Below are 26,579 nucleotides of genomic sequence, written 5' to 3' on the forward strand. Positions count from 1 at the left end.
GGACATTTTAACATTGTTTTGTGTGCATATTTTAAATGGAGGAAAATGCAAAGACATTCCATTTTGCCTCAGTTGGTTCAATTGTGTAATTAGTGGCACACAATCTACAAAATAAAAGTAGTTCATCATGTCATTGATTATTAGTTTCAATCCCTATCAGAAATGCATGCAATCAAGTGGGCATCTGGTAGACTGTCCGGTCATTCGTATTCTGGGTTAATGATGAAATCACCTGAAATGTCGTACGCAACGTTTTTCTACGCTTTATCAGGTGCACTTCATCTTGCTTTGTGCAAGTCCCACATTGTGATCCACAGTCGACACACAGAGATATCCACTATTTTTCTACTTGAGTGCAGAACAGTTGTCAGTTTTCCGCAACAGGGGTAAAAGTGTGTCCATTGAAGAGCAGAAAGTTCCCCACTCTAGTTGTCCCTCTCTCTGGTCATCTTGATCATGGTCTCAGGGGATCTGTAAAGGAAGATGAGCTTCTCAAAGAGAGTCTCTTCCAACTCCATCTCTCCGGTCTCGCGCACCACAAAGATGTCCGTGCACAGCTTGAGGACACGGTCCACGCATGGCAGCTCCTCGAACATGATGGAGCGCGAGATGCCGTTGAAGAATTCCCTCACGAACTTGCCGATCACCAACACCACTGACATGTAGAGGCCCACGATGCTATGGAGTGAGAGGTAAAGTAAGCATTACTAGGTGTATATATTTGTCTTAACTTGACATACGATTAGAATTTTTGCCCCCAGGTCAAAATGCTGGGGCCTCTCCAAACAGGTGACCTACCCGTGTCCAGCCAAAAAGCCCAGACTGGATGGACTGACTTTGTCACTAAACACCACAATTTCAATACTGTCACACTTTTGGTCAGATGAGACAAGTGTTGGAGTACACTCCTGTACTATCCACCACTGGTCTGCTTCCCGCTGCGAAGTCCGGTTGACCTTTTGCAGTTTGATAGCCAGGGGTTTGAAGAAAGCCAAGAGTTCTGGACGGTCAGTGTGGCCTATGGGGGAACATAAATGGATTTGCCGTTGCCAAACCGTCAGAAGTACTCGTGGAGCAATATGTTTATTGTTTTGATTGTCGTTAGCAGTAGGGAAGTACTGTGGTGGAGTGGTTAGTACATCTTAGTGGTTGTGTCATCCTGGCTACCCCACAGAAAATCTTCTGGTTATGCCCTGGTTAAAACTGAGCAGTCTTTGTAAAGGCAGAATGTTTGCAACATCAATTGCTGTATACTGTACTGATTCTATTGTGTAAGTGAAAAATCAACGCACACACTGTCCCTTTAAAATCGCAGTCTTTTGAGACACAACTTGATTATCTCAACTTTTTAGGATGATGAATGACAACTTAAGTAATTTTAGAAACTTACATATACACATGACCAACCGATTGACTGTCAAACAAAAGTGTGTTCAGACTGTTCAAGACATCAACTTACCTACATTCATCCTGGTCGCCATTTTGGACTCTGGTCCTTTGGGACCTCTGAGGAACTTGGGCAGCAGAGAGTTAATGATCCTATCAGGACAGAGAAAAAGCACAAGAGTTATATTACATTTCATTTACAAAATATCCACTTACGTTAGACTGTGACTCACACATGTTTGCTGCTGTTGCCTTTGAGCATGTGGACTATTCCTTCCTTCAAGGCCTTGTCCTCAAACTTCACCGTGTGTTCCCCCACTGTCTCAGCATTCATTGATATGGAGGCATTTCTAAAACAGTATAGGATATAGTATGTAAGATGCCCGACATAGCTAAATAAATTCCAGCACAATCTTAGTTGAATTTGCCCTTGAGGAATTGTAATCATAATAAAACAGGCATGAAAATGAGTACACTTTTGGTGAAGTTCGACGTTTTGAAACCAAAATAGGTGACCTATGCAAATCATGGGGATCCAATGAGAAAATAATTTTGGGTGGGTATGGACGAGACCGGGATGTATACCAGAGATTATCAGTGAATTGCGAACATGTGCGAGCAATTTATGGGAATTCGATAAAAACCGAATCTCACATCACTATTTATTTTGTCCAAAAAGGTATTGGAGTGCTGTTACCGGATTGGTTTGTGACGTGCACAAGCAGTTGGCTCGTGCAGATCAATTTTGGGGGGAAACTGAAAAGAAGACCCCTTACTGATTTAGAGTTAGAATACTAAATACTTGGAATTTGGTCAGTGATTATTTCAATAACCCAATTTTTTTCAGGTATATTTACATTACACTGGAGCTCTGTTGACATAACTGTAATGCTAGTTACAAGTAATACAGCATATCACTAGAAGAAGGTGTCATAGATGCACAAAACATAACACGGCAGAAGCGATAACATAATTATCTCAACAAGCCCCTAGTGGAAAAATTGTTAATGATAGCTAGCTTGTATTGTAAATAGTAAATCACAAATAATAATAATAATAATAATAATAATAATAAAATACATGACATTGATTAATGCTAGTGCTTTGTTCTAAAATCTCGACAACATTTTCAAGATGTGTAGATGATGCTGAGACAACGGCACTGACTGGAAGCTTCAGGGAAAGTTGGCGCAAGCTAATGACGTCAACTTTTAGTGCTCGCTAACTTTTCGAGAGTGATTAGCTAGCTAACATGAATGTCACATTTTAGAATACCAAGTCAGATTAATGTCGTTAGCGAATTTTCTCCACTTCCCTGTCATATGACACATGTACTTAACCCATTACTATTTATTAACTGTACTAAATTTCATGAGACAAGTTGTCAGTCTTAATTTCTTATGAAGCATAATGTCAGTGTGTATATTGCACAGATACATTAGTATACACTGATACTCTCTTTAATTCTGCTTGATTTTCTCTCAAAATGCATTGCATTGATGTTTTTAAATATGAAATATTCAAACTTTTCTTCTGGGGAAGTTGTGCCCCCAGATCTCCCTAGAAGGCTCATATACAGTACTGTCCTTCTTTTTCACCTCTGACTCATTGTCATGCTTGATAAAACATGCTCCCATGTATGTCATTGGCATCGCTCAACAAATTATGGTAAGTAAACATATGTAGTAAATAACAAATTACTTCCAGACCAATAATAGAATTGGATAATTTTTCCTGGCACAAGTGGTGATCTCTTGCAACACACTAATGTGCCGTAGCGCAGTGGTTGGGAATCACATATACAAATTCAAACGGTCAGCCTGACCTGAGCAGTGTCCAGCGCAGCGTCATGTGTAAATGAGGGGAGTTGCTGAGTTCTTCAATCATGGCCTCCCGACTGGCAGGGCTGATGCTCCAAAGCAGGCTGGCATCACTCTTGATCTTTGCAACAATAATGTCTTCCGCCTCATAGTTCATTATGAACTGCATAGCAGACTTGAGGAGAGAGAATAAATATTACCATTCAGTCATTAGTTAGAAATTGTGCTCAGTGTGATACACTGCAGTATGTAACGCTTGACACAGCAGACCTCATTAAATTGTTGCAAATGTAAATACATCCATTTTACTTACCACTCAGCCTGTTTAATTCACACAATTTAATTTATCAATGGCAGATTTTGTTGATGTATTAAGCTATTCGGAGGATAAAGTTTTGTTTTGTTTTTTCAAACGTTGCATGGAAGTCAAGTGGATCGGATAGGAAGTTCATTTATTTGTAAATCACATCATAGGGCAAGAAAGAGTATAGCAGTTATCAGGGCCCCTCAGGGGTTGATACCACATAAATCTAATAACAATGCTTAGATTGCTGGTTAGTGAATATAAGTTAGTGCGAATCACAAGAAGACTTCTTTAATGAAATGCTTGCTTTTTTTGAAGAAGAGAAGATCATCTCACTGGGTAGGTTGCATAGATTTTGGTGAGTCGGTTGAATGCTGCTTCTGAGTATGAAACCAAGTTCTGCTCCTGGGCGCTCATGGTGAACAGAGGCTACAAACACACAAACAGAGGGAGTGAACAATGATAATACACTTGTGACCAGTAATCCAATTATGCTTGTCATTTCACATCAGTTGAGAGTAACAACAAATACTGTTCGTGTAATGCTGTTCAAAAAATACTTTGAGCAAAAAAAAATGCCTCTCCTCAAATCATGGCCTTTTTCTGTAATTAAAGTGCCATCCATTTGAACAAATGAGTTTCGCACCTCAAATAGGTATCTCTTTTTACCACTAATTAACACCTCCTTGGTGCCCAGTACTCTCTACAAATGTCCCTGGCCACTACTTGAGGAAATATAACAAAGTGAAAGCCAAACAGCAAGGATCTTAATTGCTCCTGACCTCATATCCGGCAATACTGAGCTGTATGGAGACATCAACAGGCTGATTTGTGACACCGGCTGCTGATTGGATGAGAGACATGAAGAGCAGTGGGAACCAGATGATGCTGATGAGAGCAAAGATGAGGAATCCTCCCATGCCATATTTCACCACTTTCTTCTTCTTCTGTCCTGGTGGGTGGGGGAATTTCTGAAACAATGATCAATCACTTAATGAGGAACTAAAATAGTACAGAGGAGTTTGGGGTGGGGAAACATTTCGAATTTTGTTGTAGAACACGTTCACATCAGTTGTTCTCTGATGCAATTGCTATTACTGTACACTGGTCAACAGCAAATTGGAATCAGAGATTGGTTCATGTGTCCCTAAACAAATGCAAACTCCTGCAAATTCTTTCAAGTTACTTTGTCAGACTCCCTCCAGCACTTGAGGATAAATATATTGGCATAGATGTCTTCCACACAGATCCAGCTGGACAAGGACAGAGTGGTATCGGTCCAGACCCAGTCCATCACGGCCCTTAACTCCGTCAGGAAGGGGACCAAGCGAAACCTGAAGCAAGCAAGAGAAAAATATCATTATATAATGTTATGTAAAGCAAGGCAACCACATGTGTACCCTTGAAAGAGGAAGAGATTGAGGTAGTTGAAGTTCTTGGTGAGGAAATTTCCCAGGATGCGATTTGGGTAGCCACACTTGATCTGATACGCCGATAGGCCAAAGTAAATACACTTGACAAAGTACCACAGCTGGGCCACAGGGTTACGGTTGAATCTCCTGTGTGCAGAACACAAGACATTGAAGGGGATATCTGTGGTTGTTCATTATTTCAAATGAATACATTAAACCTTACCTCTCAGTGACCCCAGGGAGGATAAAGAACATCCAGAAGTGTATGCCAAACACCAACACCACTTGGAAAACGCACTTTCCCAGCAGAGACTTCTTCAGGTAGAGGGCCCGGTCCACTATCATTGTACCAAACTGGATGAGCAACATGACCAGGAAGGCTTCGGGGACTTGGTCCTCAGACAGGGACTCTGTGATGTCAGCCGCCGCAGAGTATTTCTACACGTACAGACTCGCGTCAGTGATACCCAATAAGTTCTATAGCACTGCAAACGACGACCACAATAATAAACAGACAAAACATATACATACCGGTATTCAGTATAATCGTTTTAAAGGCTGAATGTTCAATACAATCAACACTGACCGGTGTAACTAATAAAGAGGCCTGTTCTAAGGTGACAACATATAAATATCACAGGTGAATATATTCCTACTAGTGTGTATGGCGGTGACTTACCCCAAAGGCCCAGTATCCATATATGGTCACGATGAAGTTAACGACATCAATGAGAAACATGAGGGCGTAGACGTCACACACGGGACTATAATCTGGGTGGATGATGTCATAGAAAAACTGCCTTATGGGTAAGTAGATGTGAAGGGCCCTGAAACAAATGAAAACAAATAATACATAACATCTATTATTTTATCCAGATGACCGTCCATCTAGGTACTGAGTGGCACACGTGCACTTTTGAAGAAGAGGTTCATTTTTAGACAGTTTTTTCCCCCTTTTTTTTTTCAAAGTACCACACACTTGGCGACAAACTGACATGGCATTTACAACGATTAAAGTGGAGGCCACTATATGAGGAAATACTGTATCTAATTGCAAAAACATTGAGAAACGTTTGAGATCCAATATCCAAAAGCTAAAAGCATTATCTTTCAAACTCACACTTCAATGATGGTGGTTTTAACCTGCAGCATCTTCTCTCTGATCAGCTGCCTGGTCCTTTGTCTCTTGGTCAGAGGTGGTTTTTGCCGACCTCGTCTCTTCTTGCTGTTCTCCCTCTTGGGCTTGACTGATTCCGAAGAAAAATAAAGAAATCATGGGAGGAAAAATAATATGGCATTCAGTAGCAGAGCAGACCTACACAAAGTCCAAACAACCCTAAAGTACATCAACAGCCTCAGCATACAGTCTTGTAAATTTTGTCACTAAGATTCATGTACCGGTATTAGTAGGACATTCATTTAAAATAAAAAAAAATCTTGTGAAACAAAAAGTACGCGCCAGTTAATAGGGGTGAACTCCTTTTTACACTTGTGTGACCATGAAAACTCATTCAGTACCACCCAAGTCTAGACCAAGTCTGAAAAGACGTTTAAAAACGTCTTTGGGAGTGAATGAGTTAAGAGCGTGGAAAAATGAGTCGTTTCTCATTACACAGTAACGATTCCACTGCAAGTGTAAATTACTGACTGTCAAAAGGCCAACAGTTTTTCAGCAATGTGTCTTTAGTGTTCACCATCTGCAGAGTTTGCTCTCTTCAGCTTCTGTAAGATGGAGGTGGTGGATGACTGGAGAGGGAGGAACTTGAGTCGGCGTGTTTGTTTCTCCTTTTCTCCTCCTGTAATTTTCTTCTTGTCCACCTTCTTCTTTAGCTTCTTGAAGAAATCGGGCATCTCCACTTCCTTGTTGTCCCACAGCCCGTGACACTGCGCAATCATGGACACAAAGACAGTATCTTTTTTTATTTTACTGAGCACTTGATTTTATGCGTAATTTAGTTACTTTCCTGATTACTTGATTTTAAAAGTAACTAAGTGAGATGACAAGTTACTTGATTAGTTTCTTTCAGCAGACGTCGACAACCCCATTTAACATAAAAGTTACTATAGTAACACGCTAAATTTCTAGTTGCTCAAAATGACAGCCAGTATTGAAGTAATGGGATCAATGGTTGTCAAACACACCACAAACTACAGTATGTACAAAAGTCTTGGGACACATCTTCGCCAATCACAGGGCTCACATACTATAAACAATGCCATTTAATGTCACATTCTTTGGTCAATTTAGAGCCGAGGCCCCCAAACCAAGAAAGCGCAGAACTGTAATTGTGCTGCCCATCACAAATAATAAGAATATGAAAATAATGAAAAGACGTTTAAAAACGTCTTTGGGAGTGAATGAGTTAAGAGCGTGGAAAAATGAGTCGTTTCTCATTACACAGTAACGATTCCACTGCAAGTGTAAATTACTGACTGTCAAAAGGCCAACAGTTTTTCAGCAATGTGTCTTTAGTGTTCACCATCTGCAGAGTTTGCTCTCTTCAGCTTCTGTAAGATGGAGGTGGTGGATGACTGGAGAGGGAGGAACTTGAGTCGGCGTGTTTGTTTCTCCTTTTCTCCTCCTGTAATTTTCTTCTTGTCCACCTTCTTCTTTAGCTTCTTGAAGAAATCGGGCATCTCCACTTCCTTGTTGTCCCACAGCCCGTGACACTGCGCAATCATGGACACAAAGACAGTATCTTTTTTTATTTTACTGAGCACTTGATTTTATGCGTAATTTAGTTACTTTCCTGATTACTTGATTTTAAAAGTAACTAAGTGAGATGACAAGTTACTTGATTAGTTTCTTTCAGCAGACGTCGACAACCCCATTTAACATAAAAGTTACTATAGTAACACGCTAAATTTCTAGTTGCTCAAAATGACAGCCAGTATTGAAGTAATGGGATCAATGGTTGTCAAACACACCACAAACTACAGTATGTACAAAAGTCTTGGGACACATCTTCGCCAATCACAGGGCTCACATACTATAAACAATGCCATTTAATGTCACATTCTTTGGTCAATTTAGAGCCGAGGCCCCCAAACCAAGAAAGCGCAGAACTGTAATTGTGCTGCCCATCACAAATAATAAGAATATGAAAATAAAAGTATCACCCACATGGTGTTCTTGTCTTTGAGTAGTTGCAACAGTATAAAACTGCAAGCAAAGACAGTACTAAAGTACACAAGGTATAAACAATAAAGTTTATTTATGTTCACCTTGAGAATGGAGCGGTGGAAGAACAGAGCAAGCAGTTGAATGAGGTCAAAGAGGACGTAGCCATCCTTCTTCTCCACCCCGATGATGTTGGGCAGGGCAAAGGGACGTTCAGCATTGATGCCTCGGTAAGCTGAGGTGGTCCAGGGGAAGAAACCGAACTGGAAGAAGTACTTCACCACCACATTGAGCTGAAAGAAACATGGGTTGATCATAACTTTGGGTGGGATCCATCAGACAAAATAAAGTGTCATTGATTAGTAACTTCAGTGGGAAAGATAAATATTAGATAATAACATCCATAAATTCATTTTCTGTATTACTTGTCCTCTTTAGGATTGCGGATGAGCTGGAGTCTATACCATCTGATTTTGGGGAAGAAGTGGAGTACATTCTATATCACGGAGCAAAGACAGCCAAACAACTATTAACACATGTTCTGTCACACGAGCTTTCACAACAAAATATCAGTTTCAAAGCTGTTTCAAAAGACTCTGTGGCATTTTTGCCATTGACACAGAAAATAACATGAAAACCCAGCACAGGAATCAAGGTATTCTAATCAGGCGCGCTTAGCGAGTGGCAATGCAAGATGGCTGCCGGTGGCTTCACTTCTTTCTACAGCAAGCAAGCGCAAGTAAGGAAAATACATCATACATGGATTTCAAATGGAACCAAAGAGAAAAAACATCCAATCTGCTGCTGGCCAGAGTACGGCGTGGGATCCTGGAGACTAACGTAAGTTATTTTAAACTAAAAAGGAAAAACTTTCCATGGGTTGATAGGATTTCCTAATAAAAACACAAAGATAGCAGTTTTTTTCCGTTTTTGCGAGGTTGCATGTGTGTGAGGGTCAATTGCTAGGAGTGCTGTTGTTCAGAGAGTACCTCAGTGTAGATGATTGCAGTCATCCAGAAGCGTTTGGTTGGCCGGGGCACAGACAGCATGGCCCACATGAAGATGAGGATGGGCAGGATGAGGGAAAGCAGCGACGCCGACACAATGTGATTGAGGATGATGACAAAGTAGCACAACATCTCCGACTTCGACACCATAGTGTTGTAGAGGGCAAAGATGAGCTTCAGTGGCCTTGGAAGTGTCAGGAAAAACTTGTCCGACTCTGAGATCTCATCATTCTCAAAAATTCTGTGGGAAGGGGTGAACGCAGGTGAAAACATGAACAACTCTAAATAGCAGCATTTGCTTCTATTAGCTATTCTTGTGTTGACTGACTTGTTGAGCAGCAACTCGCTGGCAGTGAGGTTCCTACTTTCCTGACTTAATGGTCTTGGGAAATCAGAGCCATCCATACTTATTTCTGGGATTTCCTCCCTGAAGGAAAGGGAAGTGCATTCTGGGTACTCTGGGTAATCATCTTCCTGAATTTGCTGGGATTTATCATCTAACTCCGCCCACTCCACACCCTCATCTTGTTGTTGCTGCATTTCATCAGGCTCCTCTTGTTCACGCCATTTTTCATTTTCATCCTCCTCTACATCCAGTTCTTTTTCAATAGGGTTTGCGTCACGGCTGCTGAGAGAGGAAAAAAGCATTATTGTAGCAGTTGTGATGACATTTTGGGAGTGAAATGGTATCGACTTTTTTGCAAGTCATGCATTTTTTTTTTTAATGGGCTTAAGGGTTGATGAAACTCCATCACGAGGTAGGGCAACTACACACTAATCATGCTTCCAACCACTTGTTTTAGACAATGTCATCCAATTGTGGAGTCGTGTAAAAAAGTGAAATGGGACCTGCTTGGAAGAATATGTACACATTATAATAAAATATGTTATAATATCAAAGGTGGTAGTGGTGTTTTACTGGCAGTCTTCTTCTTCTTCTTCTCCTTTCGGCACGTCCCTATTCAGGGGTCGCCACAGCGAGTCAGTAATTTCCATCCGCCCCTGTAAACCGTCCTACCAACTCGCATGGTCGTCTTGGCAAAAGTTTTACGCCGGATGCCATTCCTGACGCAACCCTCCCCATCTCTCCGGGCTTGGGACCGGCACTGGGGAACAGTGCACCCCCAGGGGAGGGCACTGCCCCCCAGCGGCTGGGTTGTTTTACTGGCAGTCTAAAACGGGTAATAAAAAGCGTTCTTTGAATGTCAGAAAAAAAAACACAATCGCTGTGCTAATTTTAGTCTCTCAAGTGAAAATAAATCGACTGTACTTTCTAGATCAGGGGTGTCAAACTCATTTCACATGGTGGGCCACATACGGCCTCGGTAGATGTCAAGTGGGCCGGACCATTAAAATGATACCATACTTTGCTATAAATAACCAAAACAATGTCTTTCCTTTGTTTTGGTATAAAGAAGCACAAGAACATTAGGAAAATGTTGAAATTTAATGAACATATCTTTTACAAAATATTTCATGAATCTTACAAACTAAGGAGAGTGCTATTAAATGTGTAAATGTGAGAGTGCTATTGATAGCGTCTGCTGTCATGGGTCTGTCACAGTGACGGACTGAGGCTGCTGTTGTCTTCTTCTCTGATCAAAACAGTGTCCCCTTGCGGATACTCAATGAATTGCACCTTATTAAAAATATTAATTCTGTCTTTAATGCATTTTTTTCAGTTTTAAATTATCCTGCGGGCCTAATTGAACCTCCTTGTGGGCCGGTTCCGGCCCGCGGGCCGTATGTTTGACACCATGCTTTACATAATCATCTCGCGGGCCGGATTAAACTCCTTTGCGGGCCGGATCCGGCCCGCGGGCCGTATGTTTGACACCCCTGTTCTAGATGTATATTTTTGCTTTGCGCCACACACATGCAGGCCTTCCATCCTCACCTCGGTGAGACCTCATCAGCATCATAAGAGCTCCAGTCAATATTGGCAGATTTCAGGAGTCTCTTTCTGAGATGGGTGGCAGCCGCTGCCACTGGAGGTTCATCGAGCTCCTCCTGGGTTGGCTGCCGGGAGCCCAGCATGGTTTCCTCTGTCATACAGCTGACAGGCAACAATGGGAAAGGGCAATTGAAGTCAATCAACAGCATCATACAACGAGAGTGATCTAGGAGTGGAACAAATGTTTTTGATTTGATTTGGATCTTTAATGAACATAACTTACAGTATGTGTTTTGATACATATATTTTATAAATGTATTGAAGGAAAGGTATACATGTACATGAGAAAATAACAACATGTAATATTTAATTTAAAAGGTTTTTGTCGTTAATAAAGTAATTTTCCCCATACACTGATTTTTTTTTTTTTAATTTGCTCAATTGTATTTCGTCAACTAGTTGCATGAAATATAATCATCTGACTGCAGATACATTTCTAAATAGACTATACATCTTTAAAAAATATTCCTGGATGCAGATGTTTTTATTTGGTGGAAACACTTGACAAAATAAAATTGGGTCTATTCATCACACCATTTTTTTCAGTGTATTTCATGAACTTTACATTTTTTGAAAACAATTTAGTGTCAGCAGTGAATCTGATTACGATATTTTTGCAGACGAGAGTTTAGGTAACGAAAAATAGATAAATGACACAAATATTCAATACTGAATACTGATTGGTGTCACTATGCTGATTCTTCCATGCCCATTTAACCCTGGCAGAGTAACCTTGGCATGACCCCACTGCCAGCAATTCATGTTTATATAGAGGTGTGTTGACCAACACACCTCTATATACAGTACAGTACATGTACTGTGCAGTAGTGTACATCCATACATACATAGTAGTATACCATATCAACATAATATTTAATAGGGAATACATTTGCGGTTATTGCACAGCATGGCCTTCTCTGCTGACCTAATTGCTATCAACAGTACTGGCGTAAATGTATTTTATTACATTATGGGATTCATTTAGTATGTATTTCCCATGCCAATACTGGTACGTACGGCAATTTAAGAATCTCAGGTGAGGAGTGTGTGGAGGCACTGTACCTTGAGACGCTGCTAGCCCAGGACATCTTGGAGGCCTGGCTCTTGAGTTTGACGTAGGCGTGGCGGGAGGTGGGCGGAGCAGCTGGCGGTGAGGGAGGAGGCAGAGTGTCTTCTGGGTCTCCATGGGAGGATGATGTGTTCTGACGGGATAACCAGCTCTCGTAATACTGCTTCACGCTCTGCTGGCTCACCTCTTTGCCCTGCAGAGTGACCGAGAAAAAGAGAAACAGCGTGTTGTTATGTTATTGTCCATGTGTCGTCTTGTGTCCTCTCACCTTCTTCTGCTGCTGGCTAAGTAATGCTCTCTCAAAGAGCAACACTTTGGAAATGTCCAGGTTATCTTTGCAGAAGGAGTTGAGACCCTGAGTGAGGTCATCGAGCAGCGACTGCAGGAACGCAAAGCCGAATTTCAAAGTGCTAATGAGGCGCTGTAAAATGTTTTCTGGAAAGAAAAGTGCACATTTAGACACCTTATTTGTTCAAATCTAGTTAAATGGAAACAAAACAGTCAGCTCACTCATGTCTTATTACCTTTATCTTCTTCGCCTTCCTCTCTTGCTGTGCTTTCCTCAAGTTCATCCTCACTTGAGTCGGCTCGATCAACACCTAGAAGAAAGGATTTTCCGCATTTTACCATATTTAAATTGGAATATTATTAAACATCACTACCACTCCAAAATAAAGTGCGTGAAACCTTTGACAGCACATTCCATTATTATGAACCTTAATAGTACTTGATTCATGAACATCCCTGGACAAGATTGAATCAACATATTTCCTGAGAGTATGTTGATTACAATGAAAGTTATGCTAGGTTTTTTTTTTGTTGCTACAATTAAAGGGGAAGTTAAGTCAAAACATTTCCTTACAATAATATATTGTCCGCATTCCCACCAGTCTAAACATGAGATTCTGATTAATACAGCGCTTGTGGAGTATGAATTAAGCAGAAAAATCTACCCGTTTTTATCCATCTTAGGGGGCGGCCATTTTGCCTTGGACTGACACTTGCTGTCAAGTGAAAATGACAGCATAGCGCCTAAGGGTTCAGATAATGCTCGTCATGGCTCACCTGTTTTCTGGGTTTCATCATGTGACGTAAGCAAGCTCTTAGGCACAGTGTTGTAATTTTTGTGTCATAAGTCTAAGTACCAAGGAAATGTTTCCAACTGTTCCAACAACCCCAAGTTGACTTTTACATTCAAAATCCTTCAGTGAAACAAATACCGGTATTTCACTCACCACTTTTTAAAAGTTTTGACTTTTGAGGAATATAAATGATCTCAAATTTCTTTAAACTGTCATGTTTAGTGCTAATAACAAGTACCCCCATTTTTGTGCCCAAACTCCTCACTCTGCTGTGGCTGAAGCTCTCTCTTTTCTCTCTTCTTCTGCTCTTTCTTCATTCGCCTCTTCTCTCTGCTCAGGTCCTTCAAAGCTGTTTTAGAGCTGGTGACCCAGGCATTGTAAGCCAGCTAAGAATAAGATGTGCATAAAATACATTAACTGTTGAGGAACTTTTGACATGGAGTTTTTTTAAAAACTTTTTCTGTTGTTTTCTGGCTTCAATAAACCTGAAAAGCAGATTTCTTCTTTGGGGGTTCCTCCTCTTTCTTCTCTGGATCCTCCTCTTCCTCCTCTTCACTGTCACTCTCAAACAGATGGTAGCCACAGTTGTTTTCCACTGTGTGGTAAAGAACAGTGTCACACGGACTACACTTAGACCAGCATCCCTCCAGTACCTTAGATCTACCATTTTCTCTACCATCATTATTTCCCACTCACTCACACGGTGAATACAAACAAGCCATCATTCACACATATTTTCACCTATGAACAATTTAAAGTCATTCGTTAACTCAACAAGATGCAACTCATAGGTGGAGGTTTGATTCCAAGCATCAAGTTACTCCAAACACCTTTAAAATAAATGTGCACATCTTTTGTAATATTAATTGCATTCGTACGACATTAAAGGGTGTGTGTAATCGACTATTCATTGTTCTGTTATCTGTTTATGTGGCATCACTTTATCATGTACCTCCAGGCCGTGAGACCCAAGGCTTCCACCATTTTCCTGCATCCCTCTTTGCCTTTTCCTCTTCATCTGGAAGACATTGATCAGTCTTTGCATCTATATTGCATATTTATATTTGCACATGCTGGTGTAGAATGCAATTTTAGTTGTTGTGTGAACGCTGAATGACAAGCATTCAACAGGAAGCATGTGACCCAAATATGTGTCAGAAAACAATTGCATTCATTATCGTGTGATACCCAGTGTCTCAGGCTTCTGATCAAGGGGAAGCCCCTCTTTGTCTGCTGCCGTTGGGCGACTCTTCTGTTTGGATTTGATCTTCTCCATCCTACAGGCAGATGCGGAAAGTTTACAAGTGTTTTGTTTGTAACATTTATTACAAATACAAAAGTATTGGACAACCTGGCCATTCCAGCTACAGGAAGGATTTATAAGTTTCCCAAACCTCGGAAGCAGACACATACAACTGTCTAAAACATTTGTAATGTAATTACACATTGTAATCACACATTTCAGTAGAGAAAAATTAAGATTTAGTAATTCAAGGTTTTCATCCCTTCCTGCATCAAATTCATTAATTGACTAGAGGCGTGTACCAATTAATTCAGTCCATATACTCTATTAGGACAAATGGGAGCATGAAGGAAACAGATTCGCTGGCATATTTGGCTATTTGCTTTCGACTGTGTGTCTTACTGTTTCTTCAGTGTCTCCACAGATTTCTTCTCCATCTCCAACCGGGCTGCAACTTGCTTTTTCACCTTGGCCTCAAACAACTCAGCACCCCTAAGAGGTCAAGAGAGACATTTTGGAAAAAGAAGATACAGTAAATGTTAATGTTAGTTAAAACAAAAATCTATGCTGATATCTAAAACACCACAATCTTTTCATCAACAAATAAACCACATTGGAAAACCAGGAAAGCAAGCCATTGCCATTAAAATTTGACATTGTTTTCTGACATGTATCCAATTTTTATATAAGGGTCTATATCATGGTCTGGGAGGCCTATAGAGCTGACAAAAGGCCGACGACACCCTGTAGTTAGGCTAATGAACCACGACACAATCAGTGGCAACTACTTGCCAGAAAGTTTGTTAATGTTTCTTTCCGGAAGACCATAACAATTCGAAAACCTTGTTCCTGTTCTGAATATTATTGGTTTATTATGATAAATCTGATTCTTATTTGGCAGACCTGGAGGCCAATATCTTGGCAGACTTGAGGTCAGCCACCACATAGAGGAAGTAGTAGCTGAGGAAGACTCTCCTCTGTGCTAAAAGGACGGTGAAACAGATTGCATCCCACACGATGCCGGCCTCGCCTTCGGGCAACTCACACTCGTCATCCGGCTCGGCTGAAAAACACAAAAAGAACAATAGTATGATTATATTATACTGTTATTAGACATCCATCCATTCATTTTCTATACCTCTTATTGTGGTTGTGTGGGAGCAGGATGTTTTCTCAACTAACTTACATTAAAACTGGCCAAACGAGTCACCAATGGCAGGGCATTAAAGCAGATCTGCTAATCACTACTTCACAGTGTTGCTTTCAATGGATATACAATTGAATCTTTGTTTTAATCCTTAACCACAGTCAATGTCATCTTAACGGAAATAGTGACATTTTCGCACCATCACAATCCTTCAGGCGACACACAGATGTACGGTAATACCATGGAACCTCGAAATGGGAGTCCTACATTTGACCTAAAAGTCACTTTTTATCAAAGTTAAAGAAGGCTGTTTGGTTGGTTTTATTGTTCACATGGGGAAATAGTTTTAGACTTAAGAATATTTTTTAAATGAGTCACAGTTAAATATAGAGACATCAAGGTCAGTCAGCAGTAACATAGACACTCACGGACATCGTAGCCTTTTATGGTGCAGAACATGCTGAAGGCCTGAATTAACCAGCAGCCATTTTTCAACAGGCTGCCCAAGTAGGCACAGGAGCCGAGCTGAAGAGAGAAATTCAAGAAATGGCGCATTACATCTAGAAATGCAGCAACATAGGCATATCTATTGACACATGCCTCACGTTCAGTTAGGGTTGTACGAAAACACCTTAGTTATCCACTCAGTATTCATCTTATCATTTTGGACAATTGTGGTGTGGGCAAACAAGCCCAACTGTATTTGTCTGTCCTCAAAAATGCTCATCTGGATATGTGCACAAAAAAACTCCCGTATGTGAAGTAGGAGAAAAACACTATATTTCTTTCTCCTTTCACTTCCTCTTTAGGTAGAATGACCAGGTGTCCCAATAAATTTGACCAGTCATTGTGATCCCTCTAAAATGATGGAAAATTCTTACTAGTTGTGCCAAGAATGTTATATCGGGATCCAAATGTTTTCACTTTGGTTAACATAATAATACATGAATCTTACGACATTAACAGCAGGCGTGTACAGTACTATTTGTTGGGTAACGTAGTGTCTGACAAGGTCAGTGGACTCACAGAAAGGAGGTTCTTCATGGCGATCACAAAGCAGGTGTAGCCAATGAGCCAGTCCCACAAGCGCAGGATGTATTTGACGGGCTGCATCAGCACACTGCTTCCAAACAACATGAAGTAGAAGCAGGCCACCAGGTAGCCCATACAAAAGATGTTGATGCGAGTGGTGCCCGTGATGAAGATGAGGCACAGCACCAGCCAAAAGAAGTAGCTGAATACGAACACCTTCACCATGTCGAGGTAAGACCTGGGCACAAAAACAATTTTTTTTTGGGGGGGCCTAACCAGTTTGAGCAATCAGCAGTGTGCACCCTGACAAAAACAAGACAGTTGATGCTAATACTGTGATAAGATCACGCTATATGTCGTCGTCAAAACAAAACATCAAGTCAGCATCAAGTCTAAGACATTGGCAAGACAAATTCTAGTGTGTGGCAGGGAAAATGATGAACGTTGACACGACTGTACAATTTTTGATTCTTATAAAACTATGACTTATTGTAAGAGTGCAGGAAAACCCCACTCATTACTCTTAAAAAATAAATAGCTCATCGTCGATTGTATTTTGAAAAAAAAAAGCTGCAGAAGTGTGCATGTACATGCACATGCAACATAAGCACTCCATAACTTCCACTAACAACACAGTTTAAACTTAGCTCTGACATACAAAGTATTGTGGCATCCCCTTGGATTGTAGACAGAGGACAAAAAAATGCGAGGAGGTGAATTTGTGACTACTGTAGCAAACAATGCGAATTGATGGGGGTTTATTGTATTGAACTACAATTTTTTTTCTCATGATGTTTATTCTTTTTATTGCCAGTATGACCATAATACTCAATTGCACTTTCTAGTTATTCCAGACCTGCAGTGAAGGAAGTTGTCCACAGGTATGAACTGGTTGCAGCAGCTGGGGTCAAGACTGCGGCTGATCTCCACGTTGTCTCCAGCCAGCAGTCGCACCGCTGCCCGATTCTCCTCCTCAAACACCTGCCACTGCAAGGAGGAGCACAGCAGCAACAGATGGTCGTCTGCATAGAGGAACCAAAGAGAGATAGGAATTTATCTGAAACAAAGTAACAACTTCCACTGGTTCTATTTTTAGATGTTAAATTTTGTTGTGATTTTTTTTTTTTTTTAAGAGTTAAGAACAAAATGAGAAGACAGTACAGAAAACGATCATAGCAACACGAACAGATTTTCTTTCTTTCTTTTTTAGAACTCTGCTTAGCACAAAGAAGAGGAAACATCTACATAAACATGGGTTTAATTATCTAACGTGCATGTTTCTTTGACCCTCTCTTTGCGTGTGCTGGATTACACAAAAACTTTTTTTCAATCAAAACTTTGAAGAGGGGTCGATATACTCACAGAATATGAATAAGGGATTGGGACTCATGGCAAAATCTGGCATATAAAACCATTTGATGACATTTGAGGTCAAAGGTTGAACTGCAGTCCTCCAGGGGTAATCTAAAAGGCAATACAAGCAAAATCAACACAAATGATCATTCATCCATTTTTCCGTGTTCTACAGAGCTTGTGCATGTCAGCGTCACGTGTGAAATGGAGCCTATCCCATCTGACTTCTGGAGAGCGACCCACATCGACAAACAATTCATAGTCACATTCACATCTACAGACAATTTAAAGTCTTTAACCCTTTCATCCACCTGATAACATGATAAGCCGTCCATTGTAGTAACTGCCGCCCATGAAAGGGTTAATTAACGAAACGTGTGTCTTGGGTTTGGAGGCCTGACACTACAGAAAAATTTGAACCCGTATCTGAGGGAAACATGCCAACTGCTATTCCTTTATAATACTGTACATCAAATCAAACATAACATAAAATATAAGATGATAATAAGAGAGAGTCACTGACGATATAATGGAACACTAGCCTGACTTCACAGCTTGCCATCGGGGTTCAACGCCCGCTCAATTGACTGGTGACCAGGTCAAGGTCTAGTTTGTCTTTTGCCCAAAGTCATCCAGGTTAGGCTACCGCTCACTCGCAACCGAATTGAGGACAAGCACGACAGAAAAAGGATGGCTGGAAAATCAAAAGGATTTGACAGTAAATAGGATCAAATGGGGCAGTGTCCCAATATGTGGCAAAATAGCATGCTACTTTTTCAAATGTAATAGCGTTGTAATTCAGTAATTGTAAAAATGATTCAGAGTATAATTCGTCTTGTCTTATATTACAGTGCTGATTTTTAGACTCTAGTTTGTCCAACTTGCCATCTCCCTTTGTCCGAGAGCCATTGGACTCTAGTTGCCATGGAAACAGTGCAATGACACTAATATTAACCATTATTGTCATGGTACATGAAATTTGCCAATCAACAGATGTCCGTAATATGTGACACAAAGAGAAAAAATTCCATCGTCATAGACCGATGCGCCTGAATTCTGTCGATATTTTGCTGTGTCTGGATCTGTGCGATTCCGGGCATTCGCTTTTCTTTACAAATTCAGCCGTACCAACACACAGAGCAGGAGGGATTCCGATGCAGATTAAGTACTGCAGTACTATGAGGCCCGCTGTGAAGCAGCAGTATTTAGGCCACACCTCCCCGATCGCCTTCCTGCGTCGCCGCGACACAACAGCCATCAAAGCGCCAGAGTGAAGCAAGGCGTAGAAATCCATCCTCTGACCAATCACATTCACCGCCACAATCAAACTCATCTGAAAGAGTACAGTACATGAAAGATGAAGATGTTAAGGTGCTACTTGAAATGGACCGATAAGGACAATAGTTGTCACCAGACTGAAAGCTCACCTCTAGTCCAAATTTGTAGAAGAAGAAATTGACAAAGTATTTAATACAGGGCCGGATGCCATGGTCCAGGTGCTGCCTGGTGATCCCGTGGAAGAGGATGCTGAAAGGTGGCGGCTTCAGGTTGTTATGGAGACGGAAATAGACCTGGTGCCGATGGACAGTCGCTTCAAACCCCAGCAGACCCAACACCATCAGATGATTCTAACATGCACGAGATGATGATACGATGATGTCATGGATGAACGGTATATGTGGCCACATCATGTGGACAAAAGTATTGGGACACATAGGGTGACATTGAGAAACAACGGGAATTTGCGTTCATGTTATTGTAGCACATGTAATCCTACCCTGAGGCAGGGAAGGATTCTTCCTTCACACTTGAGCAGGGCGCCGCACCAGTAGATGGGATCCACGGGCTCCATATAGAGGACGGATCTCTTCAGCAGTTCCATCATGTTCCCCCTCATTTCCATGCCAACTTCCAGGGTCGAGGAGTTGGATGAGACCAGGTTCTGAGACAGAAAAATTGACAAATTGAAAATGGTAAGTTATTTGTTCTTGAAAAATGGTCACAATCCAATCTATAGGTGTCTGATCTCTTCAGAAAAGCTTCGAGTTAATGTATTTTTATTCACTTACCTTGATGTGAACTGACTATATCTCCTTTCTTTTTAGTAAAGCATTTAACTCATCTATCCGTTCCATTTTTGTAATAAATATGTTAGCAATGTCTGATTTTATCCATCCATCCATTTTCTCAGCTGTCTTCGGGCAGTAGGCGGGGGACAACCTGAACCGGTTGCCAGCCAATCACAGGGCACACAGAGACGAACAACCATCCGGGCTCACACAGGGACAATTTAGAGTGTTTCATCAGCCTGCCATGCATGTTTTTGGAATGTGGGAGGAAGCCAGAGTGCCCGGAGAAAACCCACACAGGCCCGGGGAGAACATGCAAATTCCACACAGGAAGGCCGGAACTGGGATCGAACCCACAACCTCTGCACTGTGAGCTCGACATGCTAACCACTGGACCACCCTTATATGAATTTATTTCAAAGAACTTTCTTTCTTTTCTATTTTTCTATTTTTTATCTTTAGTTCGAGCACTGACAAGAAAGACAGTATTTTGGTCAAGCCAGGAAATTCCATCAGCCAAATGATTTCTTTTTAACTGATCTTTTTAGTAAAACTTTTTCACCCTGTGTTGAATTGACTTCATGTATGACTGGCGCTCTAGAAAAAAATAAAGCTTGATTCGGTTTTCTCAGGTTGAGGTCTCCATCATTCAAAGCGGCAACCCGGTGGTGTGAAATATTACGACATCACCCACAAGCAACAGAGGCACTCACTGCTGTGCAGTTGGAGGAGTAATCGAGGGGTTTGATGACCTTCAGCTGGTAAAACATCTTGCACACCACCATGACGCAGGCCCACACGGCGGACACGCTGGATGCCGTGGGCCGTAACCGTTGAAACGGGATCGCAAAGACCCACAGAACCAGGAAGAGAAAGTTCATGAGAGAAACCTGTCAAGATGAATAATGGAAAAAAGATCACAACCATAAAACTTGAACAGATGTTTATGCCTGTCCTTTAGTCTGTACGCCACCTCTTTCAAGGACACCCAGATGATGCCAGAAGACACTACTTTGAAGCCATGGAGCTCCATTAGTCTCCAACTCAGCTCCTGAAGTTTCTGCAGGCCTAAGACAGCCTGAATGAGCAGCAGGCTCGCCCGGTTCACAATCACAACCCACTTGTCCTCACAACTGCTGGCAAGTGTATCTGAGAAGAAGAGAAAAATCTGTCAGTGAAGCTGATGAAAAAGCCACAATTAATGAAAGAACACCAGCCATTTATAGTACTGACAAAAAAAAAAAACCAACAACAAAAACAACAATGTGATCGGACAAGCAAAGCAAAGCATTTATTTTTATGTTGAATCATCTGTCAATTTTCCATACCACTTCCATCAATCACTTGATGCAGCTTTATATATAGAGCGCTTTTCATAGATGAAAATCTAACTCAAAATGCTTCACATTAATAACCCCCCCCCCCCCTCCGGACTTAATATTGATTTTGGAAAAGAATCACACAGAGCCGAGAAAATTGTGTTACCTTCTTCCTTCATCTCTTTCTGTCCCTCCTCACCACCTGCTTCTGAGCTCATCTGGAGTTCAATGATATCCAAAGTCTCTTGGCTTTTCCCACTGCTTATGTTCTCCTTCAGAAGTCTGAAAGAAAAAAAAAAAACCTTCCAAAATCGAACACCCTGCAGGTTGGAAAATTTGGAACACTTTTGAAGAAAAATGCCTTCAAAGTTGCACAAAAGCTTTCGCAAGACATTCTGACGTCTTTTCTTTTATGTTTTCTTTTTGACATTACTCAGTTTCAGTTTTCTCATGCTTACCTTTCCCGGAGCTTTTCAATGTCTTGTTTAATACTGGAAAGAGAAGAGGAAGAGAGAGAGACAAAAGAGAGAGAGAGAGATTGCATTTCGAGCTCATTCATCAGTCAAAAAATTATTAAAAATGTGCATGTTTTGACACTTGCAATAGTGTAGAGATAATTACAGTAATTTGAATAGCTCTATCCTGTACACACTTATTAAAAATACAATGTAGAATATGGACATTTTTCATGTTATTTTTGTGCACAATTGAATTTTCAAATAGTTTTTTTTTTTTTCTTTTACTTTTCTGCTCTCTGCAGCTTTTACATGGTAGTGTCCCTGGTGCAAAATTAATATCATGTCACTTCAGCTGAAAACATGCAAGAAGGAATGATGACTTACAGGTCAGAAATCATGAAGACTGAATTTCTGAGTTCTTCTTCTCTAAGTAAAGAATGGATGAAGAAAAAAAACAAGGGCATTTAATAGATGCTTTTTTTTTTTTTTAACTGACTTTGCCCTAAAATAATGAGGAAAAAACTACCGTCACACACCTGGGCACTTGTCTGACGGGGACATTGTCGATATCACTGAGGGTCAGGAAGTCGGAGTTGAAGTAATGCAGCTGGAGAATACAAGCCAATAGGAAGGCCGCTGGAAGTAGGATCCGGGCAAAAAGCTCCACCGTGTCAAAACGTTCCAAACCCAGATCTCGAAGACTAAATGAGGATACAAGATCAAACTCAAACTCAAAATCTGTGTGTCATAAACTTCTACTCACCCATCCTCGGACATGCCCATGATCTGTCGGAAAAGTGCGGACACGCTTCGGAATTGGTACATGTAGATGACGATTAACACCAGCATAGAGTAGCCGACCACCACTGCCCAGAACATCTTCAGGTAGCGACGCCACAAGTCAAAACGAACCTAAATTACAGAAACATAGCATGACATCATAACATGGCAGCCGCATGTAAGCTTATGTTATATTATTAATTATTCTAATTTTATGTTTGAGCATCATATTCTTTCATGTTAGGATTACTTAAATTACATTCTGTTGTTTAATAATTGCTTAGACATGTATTTATGTTGATAGCTTCTGATTGGCTGTTGACGTAAGGAAAAGCAGGAAGTGATTTCGTTGCCGGGAAGAGAGTGTTTTCGATCGTACTGCGGTGCAGACGTCCTTTCAATAAAGCTGCGTTCAAACGGAATCCTTCTCTCCTTTTGCCGTTTCGTAAAGTAGAGCCATCCATTCAAAAACAACGAACCCCTCAATTTACATCATGAATAACACTGGACTCCTTTTGAAATACAAGCGGAAAGGAGAGCTTTAATGTGGGACCATGTTGATGAAATAACACTTTACCAAATAAAGTTTGTTGTAAATATTGCAATGCTGTAAATACCGGTAGCTACACTACAGTAAATGGTGTAACGGTCCCCTGGCCCAGGATGTTTATTTTATCTGCATTCCCGAAACGTTTTCTTTTTTTCATTTCCATGTTGACAAATTTTTCAGTAAGCAAAGGTAGATAGACAATTGCCACTATTTACTTTTTACATAGCACGTTTGTGAATTTCTTTAAGAAGAAACGTTGTGAATTAATTTAGAAAAACTGTCAACGAATCAATGATGGCTCATTAACGTTCCTGTTTATCTTTCAAGGAAGTACCGTCCCTATTCCTGAAAACAAATAGACCACAGGGTTGCTGACAGTATCCAAATGGAGAATTAATGGTGTCTTGTACCCACCACCTTTGCAGCCATTAGGGCTTTGTGTGCTAAGTGTGCAGCGTGTATCTAAAAGGTCAGCAGAAACATAAGAAGGGCGAGGAAAACCAGGAAAATGAGAGCAAAAATGGATGTGTGTGCATTTATGAGTTGAAATCAATAGAGAAGGCCACTTTGGGTATGTTTATGCCTTGCCTGGGTTTAGATACCATTGAAGACCTCCTGAAGAGCTGAAACTTTGTAAAAATTACTTAGATGTTAGTCTCATGAGGGGAAAAAAGAGCTGTGTCACAATTTCGGCCTTTATAAAAATAGGTAATACTCTTTAGACTGACGCTGTCAGAGATGATCATGGTTGTGGCTTTCAGTGTTATACAACTGTACTGCGTCATTCTGATTGAGAGACATTTGGACACAAATTCAGGTAACCAGAGCAACTCGAATAACACATTGGGGGTTGGATCACAGACCTGGTACAGGACGACGAAGGAGAGGAAGAGAACAATGTAAAGAATCTTGTAGACAACCACCTGAGCAAGTGATACATAGTCAAGATTAGATATGGTACATTTCTATTACGATCATATTTTCTATGCATCTATGACCACAAATTGAAACATGGTGGGCTTTATTGTTATGACCGGCGTATCTCTACGCAAAGATGGGTTAGACGGAAGACGTGCTGTTGGTAATTTCACAGATGAGTATAAGCCAGTGGATCTGTGATAGGGAGGACTGGCCGCCGTGGGAAGGCTCACTGTCGTCTTCAATCAAGGCCAATCAAATGCGGCTAATTAATGCGCCAAGCACTCGAGTTTCGATACGATGGAAGCACATCTGCGCTGTGAGGTGGACACTTCGAGACCACCCCTCACCACCGGTCATTCAGTTCGTGTGCCCCCCATAGCTGTGCCGCTCAGTGGAATGATTTTCAAAGTATCATAAAATGTTTCAGAGGATTTGAGGCCCACTGCTCACATATTTCTGAATGCAAAACATCGCATTTGACCAGAATGTCTCCGGTGCGCCAGCCACTTAGATTAAGTCTGAACAGGCGTAAGGTTTAGATCGGCTCTCTGCCACCAAACTGCAACTCTGCCAAGTGCATCTCCAAGATTATAATTCTGCTGCACCATCCCACCCAGCTTGGTTGAGGCTGTTCTGCGAAATTAGCGAACTAGTGCATGCAGCGAGACTTGCGTTGATACAAAAATCAGGATCCGCCGGCATTCGCGCCACCAGCGGATACGCTGCCTATTAAAATAAAGCCTTCTATGTGCATTGTTAGCCGACTGTACACCCGTTAGCCCCGTCAGATACTTGTAGCTTCTATTCTTAATTACAATAGAGTAGAATAATTACAGCCGACTACGAGCCAAATCTTTTTCCCGATAGGAAAAAAATATTTGAAGTGAGGCCTTTGTTTGTTCAAGCTGACCAAGCACTGAGAGGTCATCACTCTTTCAAGTTATTAGATACCAGTACAGCATTATTCAACCAGACCGAGCAAACGGCGTCAATTGTGTTAAACATCTCATAATCGTTAAAGTTATGTGCTATGAAGTAATTTCTTTAACGTGAGTTCTTTGGACTGTTTATTAGTGCATGTGTACCGTTCCAGAGAAGCTGACCACAAAGAACATGGAGCAACAGAAAAGGATCCAGTATTTAACCAGGACCCCTTTCACTCCTGAGATGAGCATGGCCACAATTGGTGACGGCTGGTTTTCTTCTGCTGAAAAAGGTCAAAACAAAGGATATTCAAACTTTTAACACACATTAAGTGATATGAACTCTCGGTGACAAACAAAGAGAATGAAATTACGTTGAATAACTTTGACTTCATCAAGTGAGCTGGCCTTCAGCCTCTGCTCCTCTTGTCTTTCCTTCAGCTGCTGACGAAACATCAACCAGAAGCTGAAGCTGTAGAAAACCTGCATACATAGCAACACTTCAGTCTTGGCAAAGATTGACGTTCTTCTCCACTTCTTCTTCACTCTAAACAACACCCAGTTTTAGGGTATCTTTACATTACCTTAGGTCCCAAGTGGATGCAGGGTGCAGGGTGATAACTATTCAGGTCAAAATCCGCGATGACAGCCGGGGGCAGACCCGGGTACAGCTCAGCCCGGCTCAGGCGCAACCCGCTGACAAAGCCCAAAACCACAAGGACGGTGCCATATACAGCCAGGAAGGGGGCCGACATCATGGCGTATCGCCGTCGGTCTCGCATCATCCAGATGATGCAGGACCATACCAGCAGGGCAAAGGTCAGCCAGTTATTGTAGGTGATACTCCACACCTTCAGAGCAGACAGGATGAATAGCACAAAAGTATTGCTGAAGTTAACTTATCAGGGTGTTTTTTTTTTGTTTGTTTTTACTATTTTTTTTTTGGACAGCTTCCATATTTCAAAGCGCGGCCCCGTTGCTGTGCAATGCTTTCACAAATACATTGGCTCCGCACAGATCAGTGCCAACTTAGCAACTAGGTGGCTATATTGAGCGATGTTTCCGAAACCTCCAGTGACTTTATTAAAAAAAAAAAACAAAACAAAACAAAACAAAAAAAAAAACATTAGGCTGATGGGTCGACTAAATGCTCAAGATTATTTGATTCAGGCTATTTTGACTGTTTCAGAGTAACTTTGCATTTCGTAGCAATGAGTCCATGAAATTTCCTGGTCAGGCTTACTCTACAGCGGACTAATGACATAATTAGAACACTAAAATCCATGTTAGATTTACTCCCTTGGACATTTGGGAACACTTTGGGGTTGTTCTAGATACATCCACTCAATTACAAATCTATTTATAATTCATAGTTGATCGCTGACTTCCTACCATCATGATGATGAGGCCGCTGACATAGCTGTGTTTTTGGATCAGTCTACCAAAGATGACCAAACCACTTGGCCCTGAGTCGGGAGGAGACATTTCGGTAAGAGTTGCCAAGGACTGGTCCGTCCTTTCCATTTCACTTTGGCTCTCTGTCTCAAGTAGAAGAGATGAACAAAACAGGCAACGATATTATCAGGTATTTTTAACATCCAGGGCAGCAATAAACTAAAAAAGAAATGA

The 26,579-nt window shown here is 41.1% G+C and overlaps 1 protein-coding gene across 1 annotated transcript; it reads right to left on the reverse strand.

Moving 5' to 3' along the window:
• Nucleotides 1-28: 28 nt before the first annotated feature.
• On the reverse strand, nt 29-25,795 carry LOC109517796 (piezo-type mechanosensitive ion channel component 2). The gene is made up of 44 exons (XM_019873171.1): nt 25,535-25,795; nt 25,325-25,433; nt 25,113-25,234; nt 23,970-24,029; nt 22,540-22,688; nt 22,313-22,477; nt 22,161-22,202; nt 21,777-21,809; nt 21,485-21,600; nt 20,973-21,148; nt 20,713-20,889; nt 19,708-19,872; nt 19,358-19,558; nt 19,059-19,263; nt 17,940-18,041; nt 17,434-17,599; nt 16,572-16,815; nt 15,974-16,070; nt 15,302-15,461; nt 14,801-14,890; nt 14,344-14,432; nt 14,108-14,173; nt 13,641-13,750; nt 13,388-13,541; nt 12,598-12,672; nt 12,342-12,508; nt 12,067-12,266; nt 10,948-11,106; nt 9,379-9,675; nt 9,033-9,291; nt 8,148-8,336; nt 7,403-7,592; nt 6,043-6,169; nt 5,602-5,749; nt 5,146-5,360; nt 4,911-5,069; nt 4,697-4,844; nt 4,293-4,481; nt 3,847-3,939; nt 3,212-3,381; nt 1,620-1,736; nt 1,460-1,539; nt 799-1,018; nt 29-678 (listed from the first exon to the last, which is right to left on the reverse strand). The coding sequence occupies exons 1-44, from the start codon at nt 25,733-25,735 to the stop codon at nt 426-428; spliced, it is 6,654 nt and encodes a 2,217-aa protein (XP_019728730.1). The 5' UTR covers nt 25,736-25,795; the 3' UTR covers nt 29-425.
• Between the last annotated feature and the right edge of the window lie 784 nt (nt 25,796-26,579).

This window comes from Hippocampus comes, unplaced genomic scaffold (genome assembly GCF_001891065.2).
Source record: "Hippocampus comes isolate QL1 unplaced genomic scaffold, H_comes_QL1_v1.1 scaffold28, whole genome shotgun sequence".
Classification (NCBI taxonomy): Eukaryota; Metazoa; Chordata; class Actinopteri; order Syngnathiformes; family Syngnathidae; genus Hippocampus; species Hippocampus comes.

Excerpts from the sequence above, each read along its gene's own strand:
- LOC109517796 (XM_019873171.1), bottom strand. The coding sequence starts at position 25,735 with ATGATGCGAGACCGACGGCGATACGCCATGATGTCGGCCCCCTTCCTG. Across the intron at positions 20,890-20,972 it reads TCTGGGTGTCCTTGAAAGAG|GTTTCTCTCATGAACTTTCT; the intron begins GTGGCGTACAGA and ends TCATCTTGACAG. Across the intron at positions 11,107-12,066 it reads TGGGCTAGCAGCGTCTCAAG|CTGTATGACAGAGGAAACCA; the intron begins GTACAGTGCCTC and ends GTTGCCTGTCAG.